We start from the raw sequence: 27,100 nt of genomic DNA, 5'->3' as shown, positions 1-27,100 counted from the left end.
GAAAGAAAATGTACAAATGGCCAATAAGTACATGAAATGATGCTCAACATCATTAGCTATCACAGAAATGCAAATCAAAATCACAAAGAGATACCATTTCACACCCAACAGAATGGCTTTAATAAAAAAGACAGTAACAAGTGTTGACAAGGATGTAGAGATACTGGAACTCATACACGCTGGTAGACAGGTAAAATGGTACAGCCACTTTAGAGAACAGTCTGGCAGTTTCTCAAATGGTTAAATACAGAGTTACCATCAACTGCTCCTGCTCCTCTGATCCCCATGGTAAGCCTCCACACGTACCTGGTTCCTAAAATGGCCAACAAGTATCAAGCCAGGTCTACCTCCCATGGTCTCCATGCTCCTGAGGCCATCTCTTCCCTAATTCCAAACCCTTGGAACTGTATTTCATCCACTAAAACACTGGTTTTCTCTCTTCACTAGTTCTTCCCTGACAGGTGCAAAGTCTTCTGATTTTTCTCCTTGTTTTCTGCACATTCTTCCTCCACAAAATCCATGGGATCTTGTCCATGATAGCAGCTCCTATGACAACACCAAGTTCAAAGTCCTCTCTTTTTCCACCTAGAAGTAAACCAATCACCTCATGAAAGGGTAACTAACTTTTGCTGTAGATAAAGACATATCCATCCTTCCTATCTGATACACCATTAGCCATAGACTAGCATACCTAAATGCCTAAACAGGTGAGAAACTAAAGAAAAGGTGGTATTGAAATCTCAGATGAAAAAATGTTAGAAAGCAGGCTTTTTCTGAAGGAAGGGAATCTCCAAAAAAACTGCAGCAGTCCACCAAGAGCAATGTGGTCCTGATCCCTTAGACAAGTGCAGACTACACTCTTCTTCTGGGCAGATGTCTCCAATTCCCAAATGGGGACACTGACGTACTAGACCTTACTGCAGACCAGGATGAAGCAATAAAACTTAGGACTAATGGCCTCTGAAGCTTAGCCTGCCCAGGGCAGTGGTGGGAAGTTCCCATGAGGTACCTGTTTATTATGTCCAGAGGCACGGATCTTACTTAAAGTCAATGCTTTTCCAACTAGCCCTCAAACTTTCAACTTAGTTAGCAAAGAAAAAAGGTGACCACTTTGTCCAATAGAGTAAGACTCACAGATACCTATCCGTCAGCTATTGAGAAGCTTCATACCCACATCTGGACAGACTCATGCCTGCCTATCGGAACACCATGCATCATACACACTCCCAGGACCTGACATGCATAGGTATATAATCCAGAGCATACATTCACCTCTGACTGGACTATACTTCCCATCTATCCTGAGACTTGGCTGAGAGAGAGGACAAACAGGAGGCAAAGAAAACAAGACCAGCCACTCAGACACCACCATTGGCTGATACAGCTCCATGGTGCTAGACAATGAGCTGCATCTCTTGCTGTGACCACAGGCAAGCTAATCCTCCACCCGAGGCCTCCTTTTCTTCATGTTTAAACTAAGGGACCCAGTATTCCTCATTGCTAGCTGTAATACTCTTGATTCTCAGGACTCTACCAGTTCTCTACAGACAGGCTGTTTTCAGTGAGAAAGAGAACTGGTAGAGAGAGGCCTGGTACAGTGAGGAGCAGGATGCAGAACAAAATCAAGGACTAACTTCCAGAAAGGGACATGGGGTTCATATTCTGATGACCCAGTTTCCCTAGAAATGTTGTCAGATGACCCCTGGGACAGCAGGAAGCTCCAGTAACAAACTCTGCTGGACTGCCGGCCTGAAGCAGCTCCTAAAGGTCTGGGCATTAAACCAGTGGTACTCCCTATCCCAGCAGGACCCTCACCAACACCAGTGATGACCATGAAAACAGTAACCGGCCCAAGACCAAGAAACCACAGAGACCTCAATTTACATATGCACTTTTCTAAATGACAGGTCAAGATCTAAAACCCTAGCTCGAATTACGGTTCATCGATCTCCATCCAAAGGCACCTTCAGCTCCTCTGCCAAAGCAATGCCAAGTCTTGCTGGCCCTCTTTGTCATCGCTTGGTCTTGTGGGCAATTTCAAGTGCTCACAAGGGAAACTAAAGAATTGAAATCCAAGCTTGATCCTTCTCATTCCAAAATTCTAGTTAGTGAAATTGGTGTTTCAGGTCCTTTTACTTCCACTGCTCATTCCTAGTGTGAGGACTCATAAAGAAATGGTCAGAAGGCAAGAAGCAAGTGGTTGGAAGAGGAAAAAGAAAGACCCTAAACACACAGCACATAAACAGAGTCTTCCAGCTCAAACACTGTCAGGATCTAACTTCCTGGCAGGGGCTGTTGTTGAACAATCTCTAATCACCCTAAGAACCCAGGGGACCTATCTCTCACATCTAGGAACATAACACTATGCATCATCACAACCTTCAGGCCATACAACAGATTAAGTCAACAATCTTTGAAATGATCACTTTCGAAAACTATGGGAAGACGTATTATTTCTACTATGAATAGTCCCTCCTTATAATGAGGCATCCTATTCTCTCAAATGGTTAATAACCATTCTCTTCTCCCTAACCCAGAGACACCCGGGTTAAGCGTCTAGTTCAAGGAAGCCTGTGCTTCTCCAGTTGATACATCTTGTTCAAGAGGAAAAAAGGAAACCTAGGGTGGAGTTCTACATCCAAGGGTAAGGAGGCCTGGAGGATGGGAAAATTTGAGCAGCCACACCAACCACACGATCAGAAAGAGAGGACTATTCGGGCAGGCCACTGCCACTTGCCCTGTCAACTGGACAGAGAGCTGGCAGCCGGCTATAAGGTACAAGGGGAAATACACATGCAACAAACAGGATGAGGGGAGAGGAGGAGAAGGAGCAGGGGTGAAAGCGACTCCACTGCACCCAGGCCTTGTCTCTGCGCTCCTGGGGCTGCCCCAAGCGAGCACGCCACACGTAGGAAGCCAGAGGGGCTGGAGGGAAGGGGTGGTGGCGACGGCAGACCACAGACACCAGGCCTCGCGTGGCGTGCGGGGAGCGCACACGGGGCTGAAAGGCGTGCAAGGGTGGGGTGGGCGTGCAAGTGGCTTGGCGAGGGGTGGCAGGCGTCACCAGCACGGCCTGCAGCGCGAAGGCCCAGGGCTGCGGGGGGCGTGGGAGCGCGCGGGGCTGCGCTCGGAGGGGCGCGCGGGAGCTGGTTACCGTGTGGTTCACCCCCCACATCAGGACGCTGAGGATCGGCTCGCTGGCCCGGAATAGCTTCACTTTCTGGCACACGAAATGCTTCTTCTTGGTCTTGGTCTTGCTGGCGCTGAGCGGCGCCACCGCCACCGCCGTGGTGCTGGTGCAGTTGGACGACATGCCCGGGGCGGCGGCGGCGGCGGCGGCGAAAGGGGGGGACGACGGAGACAGCGCACAAGCCAGCGGCCCCAGGCCTCCCCCGGACCGATCCCCACCCCCGCTCCCTCACCGCGCCATGGTCGCGCCCGTCCCGTTACCTCCCCACCCCGCCCCGGTGGTTCCGTCCGCCTCACGCCCCGCCCTCCAGCCCCGCCCCGGGGAGCCGGCCGGCCCGCTCCGCACCCCGCTCCGCCCCCGGGCGGTGCAGCCGCCAAGCGGTCCCCAGGCCCCGTCCTCCCAGGCCCCGTCCTCCCCGCCCGCGTGGTTCGGCCCGTCCCGGGGAGGCAGCGGTCGCCCCGCCCGCCCCTCCTCCCCGGGCCTGACAGGAACCCGCCTGGCTTCCGAACCGCGCCGGAGCGGGAAGGAGAGGAGGGCCGGACAGGCGTCGCTGTGAACCGCGGGAGGGGCTCCCCACCCGGGCCCCCCAAAGCCAGGATTTGGCTCTTTCCCTCAACCCGAATGCCAAGATGGCGGCGGCGCCACAGCTCCGGAAGGGAAGGAGGGGCGGGAATGCGAGGAGGGCGGGTCGTACCATGCCCACCCCGGGGGAGAGGAGGAACGCAGCAAGGGAAAGAGGAAGTCCAGCCTGGAAAGCCAAGGAACGCCCCCTCGCTCCACCCAGGCGTGGATCTGCCCACTCCCCTGGACTCCGGGAGCGCTCCACCCGCGGGGCACGCCCCTTCCCCCCAGGGCCAATGAGAGGAACAGGCCGGGAACCCTGGGTTTTATGAATGGGCCCCGCGCCCACCCACCTGCTGCCAGGTCTCCCGGCAAAGGGTCAGAGCTCAGAGGCCGCCAGCACCTTCAGTCACCTATCCCGCTAGTCGTCTTACTCTCTGACTCCTTTCGTATAATCTTTGAGTAAACTGCCCCACGCTTTGTTACATAATTCTCGGATGAGGATCTCCATATATTCGACACAAATCACAGGTCAACGTTCTTCTTTCTGTATGGGAATTTGTAAACACGGTACTCCGCAGGTGGTCTCTCTTTAAACAGTTACAAAAATAAATGTAGCCTTTATTACCAATTAATAAAATAAACATAACCCCGGCATAGGGAAGCATGATGAGGTGATTAAATGAATAAAAACTTATGTTACATTCTCTAGGGAAAGATCGGGTTTCGAGCATTACAGTGCCTGGCATCATAAGTGTTCAAAAATGGAAAACCAAATACATTTTAAGCAGAATTAGTAATGAGCAGAACAAGGAAATCGCCCAGGTAGTGTGGGGGTCAAGAGGGCCTAGGAGTTCACTGGTCAAATGAGGGCTTCTGGTGAAAGAATAGAGAAGGGAAAAGAAGTAAAGACAGGCAAGTGGCCCCTTGAGGGTTTGGTTGTTTTAGTATCTGACTGAAAAAGTCTAGCAAACAACTGAAAATCTATCATTGTAGTAAGGTTACTACACAATAAGAAACGAAGCCGAGAAATAACCTTCCATTTTATTTTCCTTTCGGAGCCATGGAGCATATTGGCAATTTGGTCCTGACTCCTAAAATCATTTTACTATACCTTTACACTGCTTACATTGGAGACTACAAGCAGTGGAAAAGGATACATACTCTAGATCCTGTCGATAAACCCAGGCTCCTCCTAAACCAGCCAGACTCAGAGAGAAAAATGCTTATTGTATTACTTGCCATCAAAGTTCAATGTTTTTTTTTTTTTTTTTGAGGTGGAGTCTTGCTCTGTTGCCAGGCTGTAGTGCAGTGACTCGATCTCCACTCACCGCAGCCTCTGCCCGGTTTCAAGTGATTCTCTTGCCTCAGCCTCCCAAGTAGCTGGGACTACAGGTGCACACCACCATGCCCGGCTAATTTTTGTATTTTTAGTAGAGACGGGTTTTCACCATGTTGGCCAGGATGGTCTCGATCTCTTCACCTTGTGATCTGCCCCACTCAGCCTCCCAAAGTGCTGGGATTACAGGCGTGAGTCACCAGGCCCGGCCCAATCTGTTTCTATTACAGAGACTAAACAGGGTATTCTCACAAAGCTAACCTTTTTTAAAAGCATGTAGAAATTATACATTTGTACATATACACATTACACTTTTACATCCAAAGATCAAATGGCTACCCATTAAAAACAGTCAAAGCCCAAAGTTACTGAGCGTCCCACAAAGCACATCACACTGGCTCTCAAAGGAAGTGAGCTGTTTCAGGGCTTGATGGAGCAGGGTCACTTTGAACAGTAGTAGTTTGACATATGTGAAAGAAGTCAGTTGAACTCTTATAAAGAGAATTAAGGGGTCAGCACCTTCCCTGGAAAATGCAGGAAAACCAGTAAGAGAGGGGACAGTTTTCATCTTTTCATAAAGTTCTTCTCCAGAGCTACGGAAGTTCTCTGAAGAGAGTAGATATTCCGCTTCACCCGGTCCTCCAGGGAGGAAGTTGATGCACTCTCCAGCTTCATGCGGCTAGGAAGAGAAGACAGGCAGACGGAAGTCAAAAACATGTTCAGTCAACTATTCTGGCAGCTTTGGAAGAAAGGGGTTGTTAGCCACAGAGCAGCTGTAGATAAACAACCTCTTTTAAGCCCCCATAGATAACTTTCAAGTGAATCCACCTGGAACCAAATGTTTTTAAGCCAGTGTCCATAAGGGAAAATGTATCTCTTTTGGAAAATAAATCAAAGCCTCATTGGAAAAAGGTTTCCTGGGCCATGAATTCTTATTTAAAAGGAAGGTCAAGGAATTTCAATGATTTAGAAGATACCAGTTCACTCTCCTCCCCTCAAATGAAAAACACCCCACCGTGTGGTCAGAAACGGGGAGTAGTGAGTAGCAAAGGTGGTCTAAAGGCTGCGTTCCATGTGCAGACACAGAAACACTGGTGAACCAGCTGCCAGCCTGTCATCTTAAGACCATCCCCGTGAAAGCCCCCGGCAGGAAGGAGAGGCACTCACTGGATGAACTTCCCCTCCCGGGAGTCCAGCTTCTCCAGCCTCTGCTCCCGTTCCTCATCCTTAGCGTGCCTCCTGAGGATGTTCAGTCTCTCCTCCTCCCGCCATTTGGCGTTTTCCATCATCTCTTGCCGTTTTCGCTCTAATTCCTCTGCAGAGAGTTTTCTGTTGAGCACAGAAACCATCTGATCAGGTCTCTCCCAGCGAAAAAAAAAAAAAAAAACCAGAAGCAGGACAAGAAGCACAGAAGCCAGGTAGGACCCCAAGCTCTCCAGTTCACTGCTCTCTCTAAGTGTAAGGCCAGCCTGGGTTCCCTTCTAACATCCTGGTCAGGTGGTTTCATCCAAATTTCAAAAGCTTTTAGTAAAGAATTCCATAATCTCACTCATTAATATCTAGAGTGATTATTCTGAAATATGAATAAACTGGGAACTCATCGGGAACCTAAACCTGTAGTAATTATATCCCAATGGTTTCCTCAACAAGTCACAGAACAGAGGACTAGGTTATCCATGTAACTGTTAACATCTACCATCTAACTACCCATTGGAGACTAGAAATTCATGACACAGCCCATAAATACACTAATTTAGGACTAAGCTAGAAGCCAGAAGCTGAGGAATAACTTAGCCTCAGAAAACAATAAGTGTGCAACAGTGGCACACGCCTGTAATCCCAGCTCTTTGGGAGGCCGAGGCAGGTGGATCACCTCAGGTCAGTAATTCAAGACCAGCCTGACCAACATGGTAAAACCCTGTCTCTACTAAAAATACAAAAATTAGCCAGGCGTGGTGGTGGGTGCCTGTAATCCCAGCTACTCAGGAGGCTGAGGCAAGAGAACTGCCTGAACCTGGGAGGTGGAGGTTGCAGTGAGCCGAGATTGTGCCACTGCACTCCAGCCTGGGAGACAGAGCAAGACTCCATCTCAAAAATAAAAGAAAGAAAATGATAAATAGGTAGATGTTCTTCCCTGACACTCACTGCAAATGAAATTAGAGCAAAAAAAAGAGGTGGCTGGGCATGGTGGCTCACACCTGTAATCCCAGCACTTTGGGAGGCTGAGGCGCATGGATCACTTGACTTCAGGAGTTCAAAACCATCCTGGCCAACATGGTGAAACCCCCATCTCTACTAAAATACAAAAATTAGCTGGGCATGGTGGCAGGCACCTGTAATCCCAGCTACTTGGAAGGCTGAGGCAGGAGAATCGCTTGAACCCAGGAGGCAGAAGTTGCAGTGAGCCGAGATCATGCCACTGTACTCCAGCCTAGGCAACAGAGTGAGACTCCATCTCAAAAAAAAAAAGGAAAAGAAAAGGAGGTGATGAACCAATTAGTCACTGTCTAACAATGTCAGACATCCAAATCCACTGATTCTCAAATGCATGTGATATGCAGGTCCCCCTTTAAGAGGAAAAATAATTCTTGAAGTCCAGTAAGAGAACGAGAGCCCATCTTGAGAAACAAAACTAAAATATTAAAACCTGCTATGTAGTTTACAGGGAAATGACTGCAATTCCTTAAAAAAAAAAAAAAAAAAAAAACCTCCACTAAATAAAACATATAAACCCAGGCACAGTGGCTCACATCTATAATCCTAATACTGTGAGAGGCCTAGACAGGTAGATTACTTGAGCCTAAGAGTTCAAGACCAGCCTGGGCAACATGACAAAACCCCAGTTCTATAAAAAATACAAAAAAATTAGCCTGGTGTGGTGGCGCACACCTGTAGTTCCAGCTACTCAGGATGCTGAGGTGGGAGAATCACCTGAGGTGGAAAGTTGAGGCTGCAGTGAGCCCTGATCATGCTGCCACACTCTAGCCTGGGCAACAGAGTGAGACCCTGCCTCAAAAATAAACAAAGAGAATGCAAAAGGAGATAACACTGAATTAGAGATGTGAACAAACTGCTGGAAGATGAAAGTGGACAAAGGAGTGGTAACTACGTCAACAACTTAGAAGAAACTGAACCCAGAGTGCCCTAAACTGATGAGAAGCAAGAGGATTCACAATGCAAAATCCCAGAAAGGCTCAGGGACTTCAGGCACAGAGCACTTCAGAGGATGATGACAAAGCCTAGGGCTGAAAACAAAAGGACGCATTTAAAATCTGCATAGGGAGCAACTAGGACGCCCCTGGGTCCTCATGCATAACGTGGGACCACTCTCCCAAAAATGTACAGGAGAGCCTGTGGTTTACCCTGTGGGGAAACTCAACCAGACAGGAGATCAGAAGATGCAAAGGCACAAGGCACAGCAGAGAAAGCTAGAAGGGCCACCAGACTGCAAACAGGGAATGAAGTACAAGTCCATATACTCAATACTGAGACTCCCAGATCCTGCTGGGATCTGTGCGCTCTCTCCAAACACCAGCAGCCAAATTTATAGTCCTAAGTCCAGCGACCAGAGGGTCTTTTTCTGGAGAAATTTATTGATTCTTTAAAAAAAGAATCAAAGATATTAATGAATGAGTGTCCCTCAGCTAAAAACTAGTTCAAACCCAATCACCCACCAGTAAACAAGCCCTGACAATACATATACTGCATTTAGCTTTTCAGTATCTCACTCTCAAATGTGAAGAGACTGTGAAATGCCACTAGACAGTTCAGGAAAGCCTCCAACGTGAAAGACAGAGACCAAAACAAATGGAAAAGGGAACACAGAGAAAAAGAAGACACAGCATAAAACAAAACTTTTTTTTATTTTGAGACGGAGTTTCGCTCTTGTTGCCCAGGCTGGAGTGCAATGCCGCAATCTCAGCTCACCACAACCTCTGCCTCCCAGGTTCAAGCAATTCTCCTGCCTCGGCCTCCCAAGTAGCTGGGATTACCGGCGCGTGCCACCACGCCTGGCTAATTTTTTGTATTTTCAGTAGAGATAGGGTTTCTCTGGGCAGGTCTTGAACTCCCAACCTCAGGTGATCCACCCACCCCAGCCTCCCAAAGTGCTGGGATTACAGGCATGAGCCACCACACCTGGCACAAAACTTTTTAAAAATTTACTATTAAGGCTGGGCATGGTGGCTCACGTCTGTAATCCCAACACTTTGGGAGGATGAGGTGGGTGGATCATGAGGTCAGGAGTTGGAGACCAGGTGGTGAAAACCCAGTCTCTCTTAAAATACCAACAATTAGCCCAGCATGGTAGAGCACGCCTGTAATCCCAGCTACTGGGGAGGCTGAAGCAGGAGAACTGCTTGAACCCAGGAGGTGGAGGTTGCAGTGAGCCGAGATCATGCCACTGCACTCCAGCCTGGGCGACGGAGCCAGACTCTGTCTTAAAAAAAAAAAATTTACTATTAAAAGCCCAAAACAAGTAGGGTGTGGTGTCTCACACCTGTACTCCCAGCACTTTGAGAAGCTGAGATGGACAAACCACTTGTGCACAGGAGTTCAAGACCAGCCTGAGCAACATGACAAAGCCCGTCTCTGCTAAAATCCAAAAATTAGCCAGGCGTGGTGGCGTATGTTTATAGTCCCAGCTACACAGGAGGGTGAGGTGGGAGACCACCTGAGCCTAGGGAGGTCGAGGTTATGGTGGGCCAAGATCATATCACTGCATTCCAGCCTGGACAAGAGAGTGATGAGACCCCCCATCTCAAAATTTAAAAAAACTCCAAACAAAAAACAATTTACTTTTTTTCTGTTTTTTTTTTTTGAGACAGAGTCTCACTCCGTCGTCCAGGCTAGAATGCAGTGGTGCAATCTCAGCTCACTGCAACCTCTGCCTCCCAGGTTCAAGCGATTCTCCTGCCTCAGCCTCTTGAGTACCTGGGATTACAGGCACGTGCTACCACACCCGGTTAATTTTTGTATTTTTAGTAGAGACAGGGTTTCACCATGTTGGTCAGGCTGGTCTTGAACTCCTGACCTTGTGGTCCGCCCACCTCAGCCTCCCAAAGTGCTGGGATTACAGGCATGAGCCACTGCACCCAGCACAATTTACTATTAAAAATCTGACTCAGAGGCTGGGCACGGTGGCTCACGCCTGTAATCCCAGCCCTGACTCAGAGATAATAAGTGAAAGATATTAGAGCATTCAAATGAGAGAGTAGGAGGATTTTTTAAAAAGATGGCCAGGCACAGTGCTCTAGCCCATAATCTTAGCACTTTGGGAGGCTGAGGCAGGAAGATTGCTTGAGTCCAGGGGTTCGAGACAAGCCTAGACAATAAACTGAGACGTCATCTTTACAAATTTTTTTTTTTAATTAGCTGGGCATAGTAATACACGCCTATAGCCTCAGCTATTTGGAAGGCTGAGGTAGGAGGATCACTTGAACTTGGGAGTTTGAGGCTACAGTGAGCCATGATGGCCCCACTGCACTCCAACCTAGGCAACAGAGTGAGACCTTGTAGGGAAAATTAAGAAGTTATCAAAGAAATAATACAAGAAAATTTCCTAGAACTCAAAGACATGGTTTAGATTGCAAGAAGCAAATACTGACACTAGGAAAAAATATGCAAATAGTACAAGAAAGGAAATGTAACCTCTGTATTCTGCTTAGCTTAGCAATGAAAAGTATCAGTAAACAATATTTAAATATCATACAAGTATGAATCCACATACTGACTCAATCAAAAATTCACTCTTGTTGCCCAGGCTCACTGCAACCTCCACCTCCTGGATTCAAGCAATATATATATAAAACCATACTAGAAAGATAGGGATAGAAGAAACATGGGACTAGGAGTGTATGAGAGCTCATTTACACTAAGATTTATTTACTATAATAGTAAGAAAATATCTAAGATCTGGCTGGGTGTGGGCGCTAACACTTTAATCCTAATACTCTGGGCGGCCAAGAAGGGTGGACTGCCTGAGCTCTGGAGTTTGAGACTAGCCTGGGCAATACGGTGAAACCCCATCTATACTAAAGATACAAAAGTTTGCTGGGCATAGTGGTGTGTGCCTGTAGTCCCAGCTACTTGAGAGGCTAAGGCAAGAGAATCACTTGAACCCAGGAGGCAGAGGTTGCAGTGAGCTAGGTTGTACCACTGCACTCCAGCCTGGGCAACAGTGCGAGACTCCGTCTCAAAAAAAAAAAAAAAAAAAAATACTGATGTCTGGTCCACTCCCAGATATGATGTAATAGAGCTGGGGAATAGCTGGGGAATGAGATGATTTTTCTTTTAAGCTTCCCAGATTCTAATATACAGACAATTTGTTTGGAAACACTGGTCTATATATCCACGGGCAATAAAAGTTAAGCTTACGAAAGTTGCCCACTTAATCTAAACTTCCACTAAAAGCAACCTAGACATCCAGTGATAGCCTTTCATGGGCAGAGCCACCTCTCCTTGGGTTCCAGGGCTGCAACACCCCTGTGCTCTGTCTGACCCCCTGCAAAGGCAACTCAAACTCAAAGGACATCTGCCCTGAAGGACAGCACCCTGCCTTTCAGCTGATGCCTCGAGAAGGAACACTCCGTTAAGCAAAGCTTCACTGTGGAAATCTCTATAAGAATTAACACATTTGGCCGGGCGCGGTGGCTCAAGCCTGTAATCCCAGCACTTTGGGAGGCAGAGGCGGGTGGATCACGAGGTCAAGAGATCGAGACCATCCTGGTCAACATTGTGAAACCCCGTCTCTACTAATACAAAAAAAAAATTAGCTGAGCATGGTGGCGCGTGCCTGTAATCCCAGCTACTCGAGAGGCTGAGGCAGGAGAATTGCCTGAACCCAGGAGGCGGAGGTTGTGGTGAGCCGAGAAAAATAAAAAAAAAGAATTAACACATTTACTGAGGGTAAGAGACAGATAACTTACACAATTGTTCATTATGTCAAAACTATTTACCTTGTCCTTTCTTGTTTTTTTTTTGAGACAGTTTCACTCTTGTTGCCCAGGCGGGAGTGCAGTGGCACAATCGAGGCTCATTGCAACCTCCACCTCCTGGGTTCAAGCAATTCTCCTGTCTCAGCCTCCCAAATAGATGGGATTACAGGCATGTGCCACCATCTCCAGCTAATTTTGTATTTTTAGTAGAGATGGGGTTTCACCATGTTGGTCAGGCTGGTCTCAAACGCCTGACCTCAGGTGATCCACCTGCCTCGGCCTCCCAAAGTGCTGGGATTACAGGCGTAAGCCACCATGCCCAGCTTTATCTTGTCCTTTCAATGTGCTTCACATGGCCCAGGGTAGGCGATGCAGACCTTTACACTTGGCAAGATAAATAAAAGTTGGTTTGTCAAAGAGGTAATGATCGATTATCCATTTGCCCTGGTTTGAGCCCATTCTAGATTCAGGCCTACAGAATGTGAAGTTAATCAACTGGGCTCCTGACTCACCTGGTATATCCGGGAGCATGTCGCCTTTGGTAGACCTCTTTTTTAGGTGATGGGCTCCTAGTTTGGCCTGTCTCTCTCCTGTTCACCTTAGAGTTGTGCCTGTAACAGACACAGAGCACAGAGAGGAAAAAGCCTTTTTAATCCAGGGGCTTATACTGAATCCCTCAAACAATGGAAGATAAGCTAATGGTCGCTGAGATATAATCTAAGCAGAGGGCACAAGTGTGAGAAAAACAATGGTATAGGGTTTGATGTCAGACTCACCCCAGAGCTCCCAAAGCATAGTATACACCTACAGATATGTGGCTCTGGAGGCCTAAGCTTTACATTGAGGTGGAAAAAAAATGATGTAAAGGAAACACCAAAGCAAAGACATCTGGGAAAGTCGATGGACGGATACCAACAAAAGCAAAAGCAAATGCCTGCTGGGACCAGGCCCCCATAGTCTTGGGTTATTCCCCAGTGAATCCCACACTCACAGTTTGCCGGGCCTTGGGGACCATGACCTTCTGCCTTGGGATCGAGACCTCCTGTCCCGGGACCCTGCTTCCCTGATGCTCTTCTTGCTGGCATGTCTGGGGGGTGAGTGGGAGGAGCTTCTGGATCTGGAATGGTTCTTCGTCCCATGCCCTTTCTTTGTCTCAGCTGTCAGAGGACCCTGAAGTCTGTGGTTACGGTCAGAGTTCCTGACCTACATACATCATTAAGGAAAAGAGAAGTTATTCATATGGAAAATCCAGCTATTCAGGAGAAAATGCAGTGAAACAGGAGATGTTACATAAGGAGCTCACTGGACACGCCAATATCATCACACAGAATTATCACAGAGAACTGTACAAACTTAGGAATGTTATCTGCAGAATCCCCTAAAAGAATCTATGGATAGCCAGTTGCAGTCGCTCACACCTTTAATCCCAACACTCTGGGAGATGGAAGCAAGAGGACTTCTTGAGCTCAGGGGTTCGACACGACCCAGAGCAAATAGTGAGACCCTGTGTCTACAAAATATTTTAAAATTAGCTGAGTGTGGTGGCACATGCCTGTATTCCCAGCTACCCAGGAGGATGACAAAGGAGGATCCCTTGGGCCTAGGAGGTAGAGACAGCAGTGAGCTGTGATCACACAACTGCACTCCAGCCTAGATAAGAGCAAGACCCTGTCTCAAAAAAAAAAAGAATTATAAGAATATACCTGGTTTGGCTCTTCACTATAGGTTATGGAAGAGCAAGAGTCAGAAGCATGAAGGACAGGACCTAAGGTTAAAAATACAGAAATACAACCAGGCGCAGTGGCTCACCCCTGTAATCCCAGCACTTTGGGAGGCCAAGGCAGGTAGATCACCTGAGGTCAGGAGTTCTAGACCATCCTGAATAACATGGAGAAACCCCGTCTCTACTAAAAATATAAAATTAGCCGGGCATGGTGGCATATGCCTGTAATCCCAGCTACTCAGGAGGCTGAGGCAGGAGAATTGCTTGAATCCAGGAGGCAGAGGTTGCAGTAGCCGATATTGTGCCATTGCACTCCAGTGTGGGCAACGAAAGCAGAATTCCATCTCAAAAAAAAAAAAAACAACCAGAAATGCAGAAAGCAAGCCAGGTGCCTCAAGCCTGTAGTTCCAGCTACTCAGAAAGACTGCTTTAGCTCAGGAGTTCGAGACCAGCCTGAGCAAAATAATGAGGCACTGGTACTTAAAAAAATAAATAAATAAAACAACAGATTTACCTCATCAACCTATACACTTAGAATGTGTGTGTTTCATGTAAATTATTTGTAGAGGGATGGGTAGAATGTCTCAATGCCCCATTGGTGGTCTAGTCTCTCTGCTCAGAGGATCATCAGCCACAAGCAGATGCTCAGGGATAGGAAATGGGCCTGTTTCCCAGGAGCCCCAGCCTTCACTTCCCCTCCCTGCTATCCATGTTGTCCAAGTGGCACATTCCACAGTTCCAGTCACTACTTTCAAGGAGCCCACATCCCTACCTGTAAGCCATATCCAGGGACTTTGGACAAAACGGGGTAGGAATCTGCCATCTTCTTTTGAGATCTAAGAGATTAAAATACACACACTCATTGAAAAAGAAAATATAGGTCCAATTTAAGTATCTTACGCTGAACCATGCTTCTTGCTTCCAATGTGACCTTTCCACCTCCTAGCTGTTACTTGGCAGCGTGTTTCTCTATTTGGGCTGTCTATGCCGAAAGATGCAGCAGCACAGTCAAATTTTCCTGTGAAAAACTGTGGGCCTCGCTTCTAAGCCCCAGCGCCTGAACACATTCTCCTCTCACTTCATGCTGCTATTCCAGGGACGAACAGTGACTCAGCAGCAGCAGAGCTGGCTGCTCCCATGGGAGGACATGCAGAATGGGCCCACATGGGCCATCAGTCCATTAACAAAAGCCTACAGAAAGCCACCTTCAGTCTTGGAGGAATCCTAAGCTGTGATGAAATAGTCACCCCCAGGATGTCTGGCCTACCTAAGACCTACTAGGCTAAACTCAGCACCATTAGGGGTCTCTCTCCAGCAGCATGGCCGAGAGACCCACTCACATTTAGCATCTCCAAGGAACTCCAACATTAGACGGCAAGCTCTGTGGGCACAGGGCCCATGTTGTTGGAGTGTTCGCCACTGAAACCTCAGTACCTGGCAGCTCCCAGCACAGGGCAGGTGTTCGTGTCTGTGGCATGAATGAGTGAACGAGCAAGTGAATTAACGATGAGGGAGGCCGGTCGCCACATGCTCACCTCCCCGCACTGTGCTCATCCTCGCTGCTGGAACGATCACTACTCGAGCTTCTGTGCTTGTGTTTCTTGTGCTTCTTTTTCTTTTCCTTCTTTTTCTTCTTCTCCTTTTTTTCCAGACTCATTTGCAACTGGAAAATGCCGAAAACACAAACACACAAGATTGCTGAGACCAGCCGGGAGCAGTGGCTCATGCCTGTAATCCCAGCACTTTGGGAAGCCAAGGCAAGCAGATCACTTGAGGTCCAGAATTCGAGGCCACCTGGCCAACATGGTGAAACCCTGTCTCTACTAAAAATACAAAAATTAACTGGATGTGGTGGCAGGTACCTGTAATCCCAGCTACTCGGGAAGCTGAGACATGAGAATCACTTGAACTGGGAAGCAGAGGTTACAGTGGGCCAAGATCGTGCCACTGCACTCCAGCCAGGCGACAGAATGAAACTGTGTCTTAGGCCGGGAGCAGTGGCTCACACCTGTAATCCCAGCACTTTGGGAGGCTGAGACAGGTGGATCACAAGGTTAGGAGATCAAGACCATCCTGACCAAAATGGTGAAACCCCGTCTCTAAAAAAAAAAAGAAACTGTGTTTCAAAAAAAAAAGATTACTGAGGGGTCTGCAGAAGTCCAGGACATTATCAGGGTTCCCAGTCAGCACACCAGGGGAAGGGTCTTAACCCCGGCTGTGTGATAACACCTCAACTACCGAACAGGTACCTGGTAGGTGAGGCTAAGAATTTGTGTTTTTAAACAGTCACCAAAACCACTGCCTAGGAGTTTCCATTCTGTGTCAAAGGACCTCCGACTCCACTGAAAGCAGTCAGGAACTGCAAGGTCAATCTTTAATTTTCTTTACTATCTGATCCAAGACACAGTCACATAATATGTCATGTGAATGATAAGCGGGCCCTAGAAGCTTTATACCACGACCAAGGGCATCCTCCAACCTCCTGAACACACTGCATGATAATGCTGTCCAGAGGCTTAGCCCACACTCTTTTTCTGGAAAAACGACATCACATGGTGCGTTCTCCCACCCAAAAGACTTTTAACTAAAATCAAGCTTAATTAAGCTTAATAAATTAAGATTCCATAAAATAGCCAGGAGATGGTCTCTAAAAGACAAAAGTTTTAGGGGCCATTCTGTTTTCCCTCTGGTAAGGCGAGAGTAAATGGAGAGAGGTTCTCACATGATATGGCTGAAAGATGCTCGTGGTGCTTATCTGATATACTACTTACCAATTCTTTGATTTTCTTCATTTTCACTGGATTATTTAATACCTCTCGTTTTTTCTCCTCCTCCTTCTTCCTAAATAAAGAGAGATAATTATAAAAATCATGACTATTTCTTTTCTCCAAATTCTATGTAGTAACCTTTTCTCCAAACATACACAGACAGGATCATGTTAAAATCTACATGATTAGCTGGGCATGGTGACACAAGCCTGTAATCCCAGCTACTCAGGAGGCTGAGGCAGGAGAATCCCTTGAACCTGGAAGGTGGAGGTTGCAGTGAGCTGAGATCACACCACTGCACTCCAGCCTAGATGACAGAGCAAGACTCTGTCTCCAAAAAAAAAAAAAATCTTTATGATGATGGGGCTGGGTACAGTGGCTCACGCCTATAATTCCAACACTATGGGAGGCTGAGGCAGGCAGATCACTTGAGGTCAGAAGTTCAAGACCAGCCTTGCCAATATGGAAAAACCTTATCTCTACCAAAAAAAAAAAAAAATACAGAAATTAGCCAGGTGTGATAGTGCACACCTGCAGTCCTAGCTACTCAGGAGGCTGAGGTGTGAGAATAGAGATTGTACCACTGTACTCCAGCCTGGGTGACAGAGAGACCCTGTCTCAAAAAAAAAAAAGAAAAAAAAAAAAAAAGAATCTACATGATGATGTTGAAGCCAGAAATATCCCCTAAAATAAGAGTTTTTTTCTTTTCTTTTCTTTTTTTTTTTTTGACACAGAATCATGCTCTGTGACCCAGGCTGCAGTGCAGTGACATGATCGTGGCTCACTGCAGCCCCAACTGCCTGGGATCAAGCGATACTCCCACCTCAGCTTCCCAAGTAGCTGGGACTAAAGGTACCCACCACATACATGCCCAGCTAATTTTTGTATTTCTTATAGAGATGAGGTTTCTCAGGCTGGTCTCAACCTCCTGGGTTCAAGCAATCCACCCGTCTCAGCCTCCCAAAGTGCTGGGATTACAGGTGTGAGCCAATGTACCCGGCTGTGAGTTGCTTTTTGATGGGTATTGAGTTTCAGTTCAGAATGGGGAAAGAGTTCTAGAGACGGGCTGTGGAGATGGTTTCACAACACCGTATTTAATGTACTGAATACACTGAACTGTATACATGAAAATGGTTAAGGTGGGAAATTTTATGCTACATACATTTTACCACAATAAATAAATTAAGATGCTAACGAAATGGGACAAAATATTTGCAACCTATGTAATATCTTTGATAAATAACTTTTTTTCTTTTCTTTTTTTCCAGGATATGCTTAAGATAAATAACTTTAAAGAGAATTTGCAAAAGAAAAACTGTAAATACGCCAGGCACAGTCGCTCACGCCTGTAATCCTAGCACTTAGGGAGGCCAAGGTAGGTGGATCACCTGAGGTCAGGAATTTGAGACCAGCCTGGCCAAAAAGGCAAAACTCCATCTCTAATAAAATACAAAACTGAGCCAGGCATGGTGGTGGGCACCTGTAATCCCAACTATTCGGGGCTGAGGCAGAAAGAATCTCTTGAACCCAGGAGGCGGAGGTTACAGTGAGCTGAGATCATGCCACTGCACTCCAGTCTGGGTGACAGAGCGAGACTCCATCTCAAAAAAACCCAAAAAGCTGTAAATAAAAAATAAATATATTTCAATGTTGAATCTTACATACTAGAATTAAAATGCAAATTAAACTAAAATAAATAACATGACTGGGTGCAGTGGCTCGCTCACACCTGTAATCCCAGCACTCTGGGAGGCCGAGGCAGGCAGATCACCTGAGGCCAGGAGTTCAAGACTAGCCTGGTCAACATGGTAAAACCCTGTCTCAAAAAAATTAAAATTAAAAAAAATTAAAAAATAATAATATGCAGGCCAGGCGCGGTGGCTCACGCCTATAATCCCAGCACTTTGGGAGGCCGAGGTGGGTGGATCATGAGGTCAAGAGATAGAAACCATCCTGGTCAACAAGGTGAAACCACGTCTCTACTAAAAAATACAAAAATTAGCTGGGCATGGTGGCACACGCCTGTAGTCTCAGCTACTCGGGAGGCTGAGGCAGGAGAATTGCCTGAACCCAGGAGGCGGAGGTTGCGGTTAGCCGAGATCGCGCCATTGCACTCCAGCCTGGGTAACAACAGCGAAACTCTGTCTCAAAAAAAAATAATAATAATAATAATATGCACAGTCTATCTCATTTAGCACCCAAACTGTAACTCTACTTTTATATTACATTTTAGGGTTTCAAGTAAGATTTACAAGTTTCTTTTTGAAGGGTTCTGCTTCCCTACCCTACCCCTCCCCACCCGAAAGAAGAGGTGGGGGTAAGAAGGCCTGTTCACCCACTTGGCCAGCACGACACATATCCCCAAGCTTCTAAGAAGCTGATAACCTTTTTCACCTTGTTTCTGACTCCTATTTTTCTTTAAGGGCCAAAGACAAATGAATAAAGCTGGGCTGATGCACTGGCCAGAATCTTTACATATGGCCTAGGTCAGGCAGGCACCCTCAATAAAGCCACCTTCCCAGCATCAGGAAGCCCAAAAGGAAACAAATCCTTTACATGGCAGATTAATGCCAAAGGAAAACAAACTGTAAAGCAAGAGAAGTGACGGCCTTAGCAGGGTCTCAAAGCATCTGTAACAAACCCACTTTCCATCCCGATTAGTACCTGATGATGAAAAGTGGGTCCTCTCGGATCTTGCTGGCCATGTCAAGAAGAGAATTGGCACCTGATGGGGCAAAGATAGAGCCTGGGAGGAGTCCTGTTTCAGAAGAGCAGCCTGCCTCCTTCTCCTCCATCTTCTCAAAAACGTATTTGTCAATGGGGCGCCCCAGCAGGTATTCGTCACGGTTCACCATCCCACCAGGACCTTGGTACATCCAGTCCAACTTTTCTTCTTTCTTCCTGGTTTGAGGGAAAAAAAAGAAATACAATTTCTGTGAAAAAACAGAATTCTGCAAACCTACACAAAAAACCTGAACACAAGGGAGAGAGAATCACAGCTGATCAGAGAACTGATTCTTTTTTTTTTCTGCAGATGTTCTTGCTCTGTCACCCAGGCTGGAGTACAGTGGCGTGATCTCGGCTCACAGCCACTTCCATCTCCCAGATTCAAGCGATTCTCCTGCCTCAGCTTCCTGAGTAGTTGTGACTACAGGCGCACAAAATTTTTATTTGTTTTTTAAATTTTATATAAATTTTTTGTATTTTTAGTAGAGACAGGGTTTCACCATGTTGGCCAGGATGGTCTCGATCTCCTGACCTCATGATCCACCTGCCTCAGCCACCCAAAGGACTGGGATTACAGGCATGAGCCACCGCCCCTAGCCCAGAGAACTCATTCTACTGGCACCTACCATGGGATAAACACTGCATCCCATGTGGCAGGCATGAAGAAATGATGCAGGTCAAGCATGGTGGCTCTGTCACCCAGGCTGGAGTGCAGTGGCGCAATCTCGGCTCACTGAAACCTCCACCTCCCAGGTTCAAGCGATTCTCCCATGTTCAAGCAATTCTCCCACCTTAGCCTCCTGAGTAGCTGGGACTACAGGCACACACCACTATGCTTGGCTAAGTTTTTGTATTTTTAGTAGAGATAGAGTTTCACCATATTGGCCAGGCTGGTCTCAAACTCCTGATCTCAAGTAATCCATCTGCCTTGGCCTCCCAAAGTTCTGGGATCATAGGCATGAGCCACCATACCCGGCTGGATCCTGTCTTAAAAATTTAAAAAGGCGGCTGGGTACGGTGGCTCACGCTTGTAGTCCCAGTACCTTGGGAGGCCGAAATGGGCAGATTACCTGAGGTCGGGAGTTTGAGACCAGCCTGACCAACATAGAGAAACCCCATCTCTACTAAAAATACAAAAAAATTAGTCAGGCATGGTGGTGGGCACCTGTAATCCCAGCTACTCAGGAGGCTGAGGCAAGAGAATCACTTGAACCCGGGAGGTGGAGGTTGCAGTGAGCCGAGATCTCACCATCGTACTCCAGCCTGGGCAACAAGAACAAAACTCAGTCTCAAAAAAAAAAAAAATTTAAAAAGGCCAGGTGAGGCTGAGGTTGGAGGATCTCTTGAGCCCAGGAGGTCAAGGCTATAGTGAGCCATGATCGCGCCACTGCACTCCAGCAAGGGTAACAGACCAAGACCCTGTCTCAATAAAAAAATTAATTAATTGGACCGGGTGCGGTGGCTCACAGCTGTAATCCCAGCATTTTGGGAGGCCAAGGCGGGTGGATCACGAGGTCAAGAGATCGAGACCATCCTGGTCAACATGGTGAAACCTCGTCTCTACTAAAAATACAAAAAATTAGCTGGGCATGGTGGCATGTGCCTGTAATTCCAGCTACTCAGGAGGCTGAGGCAGGAGAATTGCCTGAACCCAGGAGGCAGAGGTTGCAGTGAGCCGAGATCGCACCATTGCACTCCAGCCTGGGTAACAAAAGTGAAACTCCGTATCAAAAAAAAAAAAATTAATTAATTAACAATAAATAAATAAAACACATATATACCTTTGTTTCCCACACCCCCTTCTGTTTGGAGGAAATCTCCTCCAGTGGGACTTGCGCCCATCTACCTTTCTTTCTTTTTTTATTTTTGGTGATTGTGTTTTTCAGTTTGAGAATTTTTTTCTAGATTTAGGGGGTATATGTGCAGGTTTGTTACATGGATACATTGCAAAATGGTGAGTTTGAGGCTTCTTACGTATCCCATGTCATGTTTATTTATTTAATCCTCCAAGCCCCTCCTTTTTTTTTTTTTTTTTTTTCCTTTTTTGAGATCAAGTCTTGCTCTGTCGCCCAGGCTGGAGTACAGATTAAAGGTGTGAGCCATCTCAGCCGGCTTCTATTTTTTTGTTTGTTTGTTTGTTTTGAGATGGAGTCTCACTCTCTTGCCTAGGCTGGCGTGCAGTGGCACAATCTCAGCTCACTGCAACCTCCGCCTGCTGGGTTCAAGTGATTCTCCTGTCTCAGCCTCCCGAGTAGCTGGGATTATAGGTGCTCACTACCACCCCCAGCTAACTTTTCTATTTTAATAGAGATGGGGTTTTACCATGTTGCTGGTCAGGCTGGTCTCAAACTCCTGACCTCAAGTGATCTGCGCACCTAGGCCTCCCAAAGTGCTGAGATAAGAGGCGTGAGCCACTGCGCCCACCTAATTTTTCCAGGTTCCTACTACGTTGCCCAGACTGATCTCAAACTCCTGGTCTCAAGTGATCTACCTGCCTCAGTTTCCCAAAGTGCTGGGATTATAGGCATAAATTGCCATGCCCAGACTATTTATTTTTAAACAGAGATGGAGTCTCACTACATTACCCAGACTGGTCTCAAACTCGGGGGCTCAAGTGATCCTCCCATCTCAGCCTCCCAAAATGCAGTGATTACAGGGATGAGCCACCACACCTGGTCCTCAATTTTAGTCTATCTGTTATTTTATTTTATTCTCCTTTTGAGATGGATAGGGCAGTTATTGTCTGCTACTCCTATCCTATATCACACAACAGAAAATTGGAGCAGGGTAAAATCTAGTGGGATTAGCCATAATCACTCAGCTTTCCTTGACAAGCACACTATCCACTTTCTCTTATAGGACCTCACTCCCCGCCCCCTCTCCCTCCAACCTTCCAGCAAGCCTGAAATACGTAACAAAGGCAGGACCGCGGCCTCAACACATACTGAGAATCAGGGTAGAACCACCACCCTCCATCACGGTTATCAGCCACCTACTGTGAACTTGGTATACCAAGTCCTTACATGTTACCTCATTTGATCCTAAACAAACCTTAAGAAGTCACTGGGTATCACTCTCTGGTCCTACTGAGGTAATCAAGTCTCTCAAATTTGATCACAGTTCCACAGTTAGTACATGCAAAGCCAACCTTAGAATCCAGATCCGTCTGGCCTCAAAACCCATGCTCTTAAGCACTCAGCTATATACAACTGGATGATGCACCTCAGGCCCACTCTGCAACTCCCTACACACCAGGACACCACTGGCTCCCGACTTACTTGACGGCCCCAACATCCTCCGCATAGCGCTGCATCTCTTCCCGGGCCCTCTCTTCTCGCAGCTCCCGCTGAAGCTCCTCAATCTTCTTCCGCTCAGCCTCATGCTTCTGCTCGGCCTTCCACACTTTCTCCACATTCCGGAGGGTCTGTGGGTGCCAGCTCTTCTTTAGATTCTGTAGTAAATGAAAAGAAGGTGATTATACTTCGGGGGTGACTGGGTGGCGGCTATAACTGGCCCTGCCTCATCTACCCCTCTATACCCAAGGCAGGCATGTGAGGGCAAGTTGTCTTCAACAATGGCAAAGTTTTCTTCCAATAATCTCTCACACATCTAGAGGGGAAGGGGAGGTTGCTGAAGTGCATAAAGCTTCAGGACAGGCTGGGCGCAGTGGCGCACACCTGTAATCCCAGCACATTGAAGGCCAAGGCAGACAGATCACTTGAAGTCAGGAGTTCAAGACCACCCTGGCCAACATGGTGAAACCACAACTCTACTGAAAATACAGAAATTAACTAGGGGTGGTGGCGCATGCGCCTGTAGTTCCAGCTACTTGGGAGGCTTGCGGTGAGCCAAGACTGCACCACTGCACTACAGCCTGGGCCACAGAGTGAGACTCCGCCTCAAAACAACAACAACAACAACAAAAGCTTCAGGATAGAACAGGACCTTCCTGAGTTCCCTTCAAATAGTTTTAACCTTTTTTTTTTTTTTTTTGAGACGGAGTTTCCCTCTTGTTACCCAGGCTGGAGTACAATGGCGCGATCTTGGCTCACCGCAACCTCCGCCTCCTGGGCTCAGGCAATTCTCCTGCCTCAGCCTCCTGAGTAGCTGGGATTACAGGCACGTGCCACCAAGCCCAGCTAATTTTTTGTATTTTTAGTAGAGATGGGGTTTCACCATGTTGACCAGGATGGTCTCGATCTCTTAACCTCGTGATCCACCCACCTCGGCCTCCCAAAGTGCTGGGATTACAGGCGTGAGCCACCGTGCCCGGCCTCGTTTTAACCTTAAAAGCATACGAGTCACCCTTCCACTAGCCATACCTAAATGACATCAGTGGTGGCAAGACAGGAGGAATGGGGCAATTAGCAGTAAGGCACATATTTTGAAAGGGAACAGAACTCATGCACTGTTGACAATGGACATTCATTCTTTCTTCTTTTTTTCATTTGAGACAGAGTCTCACTCCGTTGCCCAGGCTGGAGCACAGTGGCATGATCCATGATCTCGGCTCACTGCAACCTCAGCCTCCCAAGTTCAAGTGATTCTCCTGCCTCAGCCTGCTGACTAGTTGGGACCACAGGCACCAGCCACCACTCCCAGCTGATTTTTGTATTTTTAATAGAGGTGGGGTTTCACTATGTTGGCCAGGCTGGTCTCAAACTCCTGAACTTGTGATCCGCCCGCCTCGGCCTCCCAAAGTGCTGGGAAACCCAGCCTGGACATTCATTCTTAGGAATCCAACCTACTTACCTTGGTCTACTTCACCTGCCCTAAACTTGCAAGGTTTACAACACCCAGAACCTCTTTCAAAATTTTTTCCCAGGAATCTCTCCTTGGTTCTGATCTCCCCATTCACTCTCAAAAAACAGTTCTCCTCTCTCTCCTTCCCATCAGATACTGCTTTGGTTCACTTTCCCAATAATGAAAGGTTTCCCAGAGTAAGTAATATCTAAGGACAATTATAAACTAGTCTGGTGATATGTGAAGGGAAGACAAAGGAGGTAGATTTCCAAACAGAGGGGAACAGCACAGACAAGTGCAGTCCCGGTGGTGAGAAAGAACATAGCACAAATAATTCAGTATGGCTGGATATGTGGCAAGCTGATGGGGCAGGAGCATAAGAAGAAGCCAAGTGAGAAAGGAGCAGAATAAGGGCCTTATAAGCCATGAAAAGGGATTGGACTTAGTCCTATTGATGGCAGGAAACGCTAAACAGTCATATGCAGGTGAGAGGCACTACCAGGTATTGTGTAAAGAATAGACTTGCCAGGCGCAGCTCACACCTGTAATCCCAGCACTTTGGGAGGCCAAGGTCGGGCTGATCACCTGGGGGTCGAAGTTCAAGACCTGCCTAGCCAACATGGTAAAACCCTGTTTCCACTTGTCTCTACTAAAAATACAAAAACTAGCCAGGTGTGGTGGTGGGCGCCTGTAATCCAAGCTACTCGGGAGGCTGAGGCCGGAGAATCGCTTGAACCCGAGACATAGAGGTTGCAGTGAGCTGAGATTGTGCCACTACTGCAGTTCAGCCTGGGCAACAGAGCAAGACTTTGTCTTTTTCTAAAAAAAAAAAAAAGGCCGGGCGCAGTGGCTCAAGCCTGTAATCCCAGTACTTTGGGAGGCCAAGGCGGGTGGATCACAAGGTCAAGAGATCGAGACCATCCTGGTCAACATGGTGAAACCCCGTCTCTACTAAAAATACAAAAAATTAGCTGGGCATGGTGGCGTGTGCCTGTAATCCCAGCTACTCAGGAGGCTGAGGCAGGAGAATTGCCTGAACCCAGGCGGCGGAGGTTGCAGTGAGCCGAGATTGCGCCATTGCACTCCAGCCTGGATAACAAGAGCAAAACTCCGTCTCAAAAAAAAAAAAAAAGAAGATGAAATAAGACACTTGGCATGTGGAAAATGTTCAGTCAATGAGAGCTCCCTTTTCTTCCTTTTCTCTTCCCCTCCTTGTCCTGCCTGTCCCCTTTGTCAGGTCATTCGGTTGGTCACACCATCCACCCATCCTTCCATCCTTTCATCCTTCCTTCCTCCCTCTTTCTCCATCCAACCCTTTCCATCTTGTCCTCCCTTCCTCCCTCCCTCCTTCAAGCACAGGTGATTTTGCTTCCCAGGGACAAAAGCTCCTGGAGTCATTTTTGGCTGTCACAACTGGTGGAGACGGGTATTACTGGCGTCTACTGGCTAGAGGCCAGGGATGCTGCTAAACATTCTGCAATGCACAGGAGAGCCCAACTACCAGCACCACCACACACCCCCAAAGAATTATCTAGGCCAAACTGGCAAGAGTGCTAACACTGAGAAACCCTGGATTAGAGCTTTCCTGTCCTTAAATGCAGTTACTTGAAGAATACACTGAATTGGATGAAACCTGAGTCCCAGCACTAACCGTGATTAGGAACACATGACTAATAGGTTTACTGGGCAGGCAGCTAAGCTGATCTACTTGCTGATTCAATGAGTTCCACTTTCAGGTTAGCATTTTCCCAACTTTGCACGACGCTCTTGTGGGTACATTTACCCTATTTGGGGCCTTAGCTTTTTACAAATGAACGTATCAGTTCAAGATAAATTGCCACCTAACTTGTATTAAGTGTTATGAATTCAAAACCAAACTCTGCCAGTACACATCAGAATCCAGCATTGAAGGAGGTGTGGAAGATGGACAGGAAGATCCCTTCAAGCTAAAAAAGGACTCCAAGGCATGGCTAAGGGTGGGGAGAATGAGTCTAAACTCCCAGGCAAGGAAGAGACAAGATACACAAAACAAAGCGTGGCGACACGTCCTCAATATCTGCCTCCCTTCCTAGCCATGGCTCAATCCGCCCCCTCCCCGAACTTCCCAGAATTTTCAGCCGGTAGGGCTGCTGTCAACAAACACACAAACACCACCTGTCACTGTTCGCGACACACCTCGCACCTTCCCAAATCTCAGTCCCAGCACTCCATTGCCCTAAGGATCCATTCCTTCTTTAGGGCAGCAACCCCCTCCCCGGGAAAGCAAGGCTGCATAGCCGTAGTTACCCACTCCTTCCTCTACCCCCACACCCTGCCAATTTCCGTCTCGGCCTCAGTCCTCCCCCGCCCAGGCCTCCCACCACTCACCAGGTCTCCGCCCCCCATGACGGTGGAGACGATTCCTCACTACGCGGATCTGGAAGATTCGGGAGGATCAAGAGGAAATGTAGATAAATAGTTCAGGGGCTACCTCGCGGGATCTGGTCCCAGGAGCCGTCCACTGCCAGCTTCACCAACCGATCTACAGGCTACTTCCGGGAGGGCGTCATCTCGCCGCGTCGACGTCGCGGAACGATGACGTAACACTCTGTCGCGCTGTGTGACGGTCGCGTCACGTGCAAATTCCGGAACGTTTCGGGCTCTACTGTCGAGGCCTCTGGGGTCTCATTTTGGCTGCCTCGGGTCGCCCCCTTGTCTGATGTCCCGAACTCTCCATTGAAACGCCACAGTTCTGTTCAGTGATGGGTTGTCTTAGGCCTCTGCCCGCGGTTGTGTTGCCATGGCAGTTCACCAGGGCATCCGGTTCAAAGCTCCACGCACTCTCTCCTAGACCCCAATGTGGACCAGACGGCCTCCTCCCCTCACCCCGCACACACTCTCACACTCCAGTTTTCCAAAACGACTTTGCCAACTGGCGCTTTCCTCAAACCTTGACTCACAGCCAATCCCCTTATGCCAGGCTTATTTTATGAAGATAAATAGAAACCATCAAATCGAAATGCCATCAGCTTCCCTGAGCCAAACCTTTAAAATCTGCCTGCTTCCATAGTGGCAGATTTTCCTATAGTGGGAAGCTGGCAGATTCCTTTCTCTTCAGTTACTATGTGTTTTTGG

At 47.5% G+C, this 27,100-nt stretch overlaps 2 protein-coding genes across 5 annotated transcripts in view; both read right to left on the bottom strand.

The window, feature by feature from the left end:
- PIP4K2B (phosphatidylinositol-5-phosphate 4-kinase type 2 beta) overlaps positions 1–3,313 on the bottom strand; it is a 35,404-nt gene extending 32,091 nt beyond the window's left edge. Inside the window, exon 1 of one of the 2 annotated variants that reach the window (XM_021670555.2) lies at positions 3,155–3,313. In XM_021670555.2, coding sequence (XP_021526230.1) covers positions 3,155–3,313 — 159 coding nt within the window. Of the gene's footprint in view, positions 1–306; positions 2,597–3,154 lie in introns of those variants that run through there. The other variant, XM_064367467.1, reaches the window with a different exon arrangement.
- Positions 3,314–4,338: 1,025 nt separating this feature from the next.
- On the bottom strand, positions 4,339–26,528 carry CWC25 (CWC25 spliceosome associated protein homolog). 3 transcript variants are annotated; one of them, XM_064367462.1, is made up of 10 exons: positions 26,354–26,528; positions 22,522–22,694; positions 19,181–19,417; positions 16,520–16,589; positions 15,284–15,411; positions 14,521–14,584; positions 13,017–13,228; positions 12,538–12,636; positions 6,258–6,419; positions 4,339–5,769 (listed from the first exon to the last, which is right to left on the bottom strand). In XM_064367462.1, the coding sequence occupies exons 1-10, from the start codon at positions 26,369–26,371 to the stop codon at positions 5,655–5,657; spliced, it is 1,278 nt and encodes a 425-aa protein (XP_064223532.1). In that variant the 5' UTR covers positions 26,372–26,528; the 3' UTR covers positions 4,339–5,654. The 3 variants fall into 3 exon arrangements, with proteins under 3 accessions (XP_064223532.1, XP_064223533.1, XP_064223534.1); XM_064367463.1 differs by having other exon boundaries at positions 13,044–13,228; XM_064367464.1 differs by having other exon boundaries at positions 26,457–26,505.
- Between the last annotated feature and the right edge of the window lie 572 nt (positions 26,529–27,100).

Source organism: Aotus nancymaae, unplaced genomic scaffold, assembly GCF_030222135.1.
Source record: "Aotus nancymaae isolate 86718 unplaced genomic scaffold, 86718_ANA_hifiasm-v0.15.2.pri h1tg000072l, whole genome shotgun sequence".
Classification (NCBI taxonomy): domain Eukaryota; kingdom Metazoa; phylum Chordata; class Mammalia; order Primates; family Aotidae; genus Aotus; species Aotus nancymaae.
This window is presented reverse-complemented; position numbering and strand designations above follow the sequence as displayed.

Bases quoted from the DNA above. Each gene is read 5' to 3' on its own strand.
- CWC25 (XM_064367462.1), bottom strand. The intron at 14,585-15,283 runs GTGAGCATGTGG...TTAATCTCTTAG, and splicing joins GATGAGCACAGTGCGGGGAG to ATCTCAAAAGAAGATGGCAG. The intron at 6,420-12,537 runs GTGAGTCAGGAG...TGTGCTCAACAG, and splicing joins CATGCTCCCGGATATACCAG to AAAACTCTCTGCAGAGGAAT.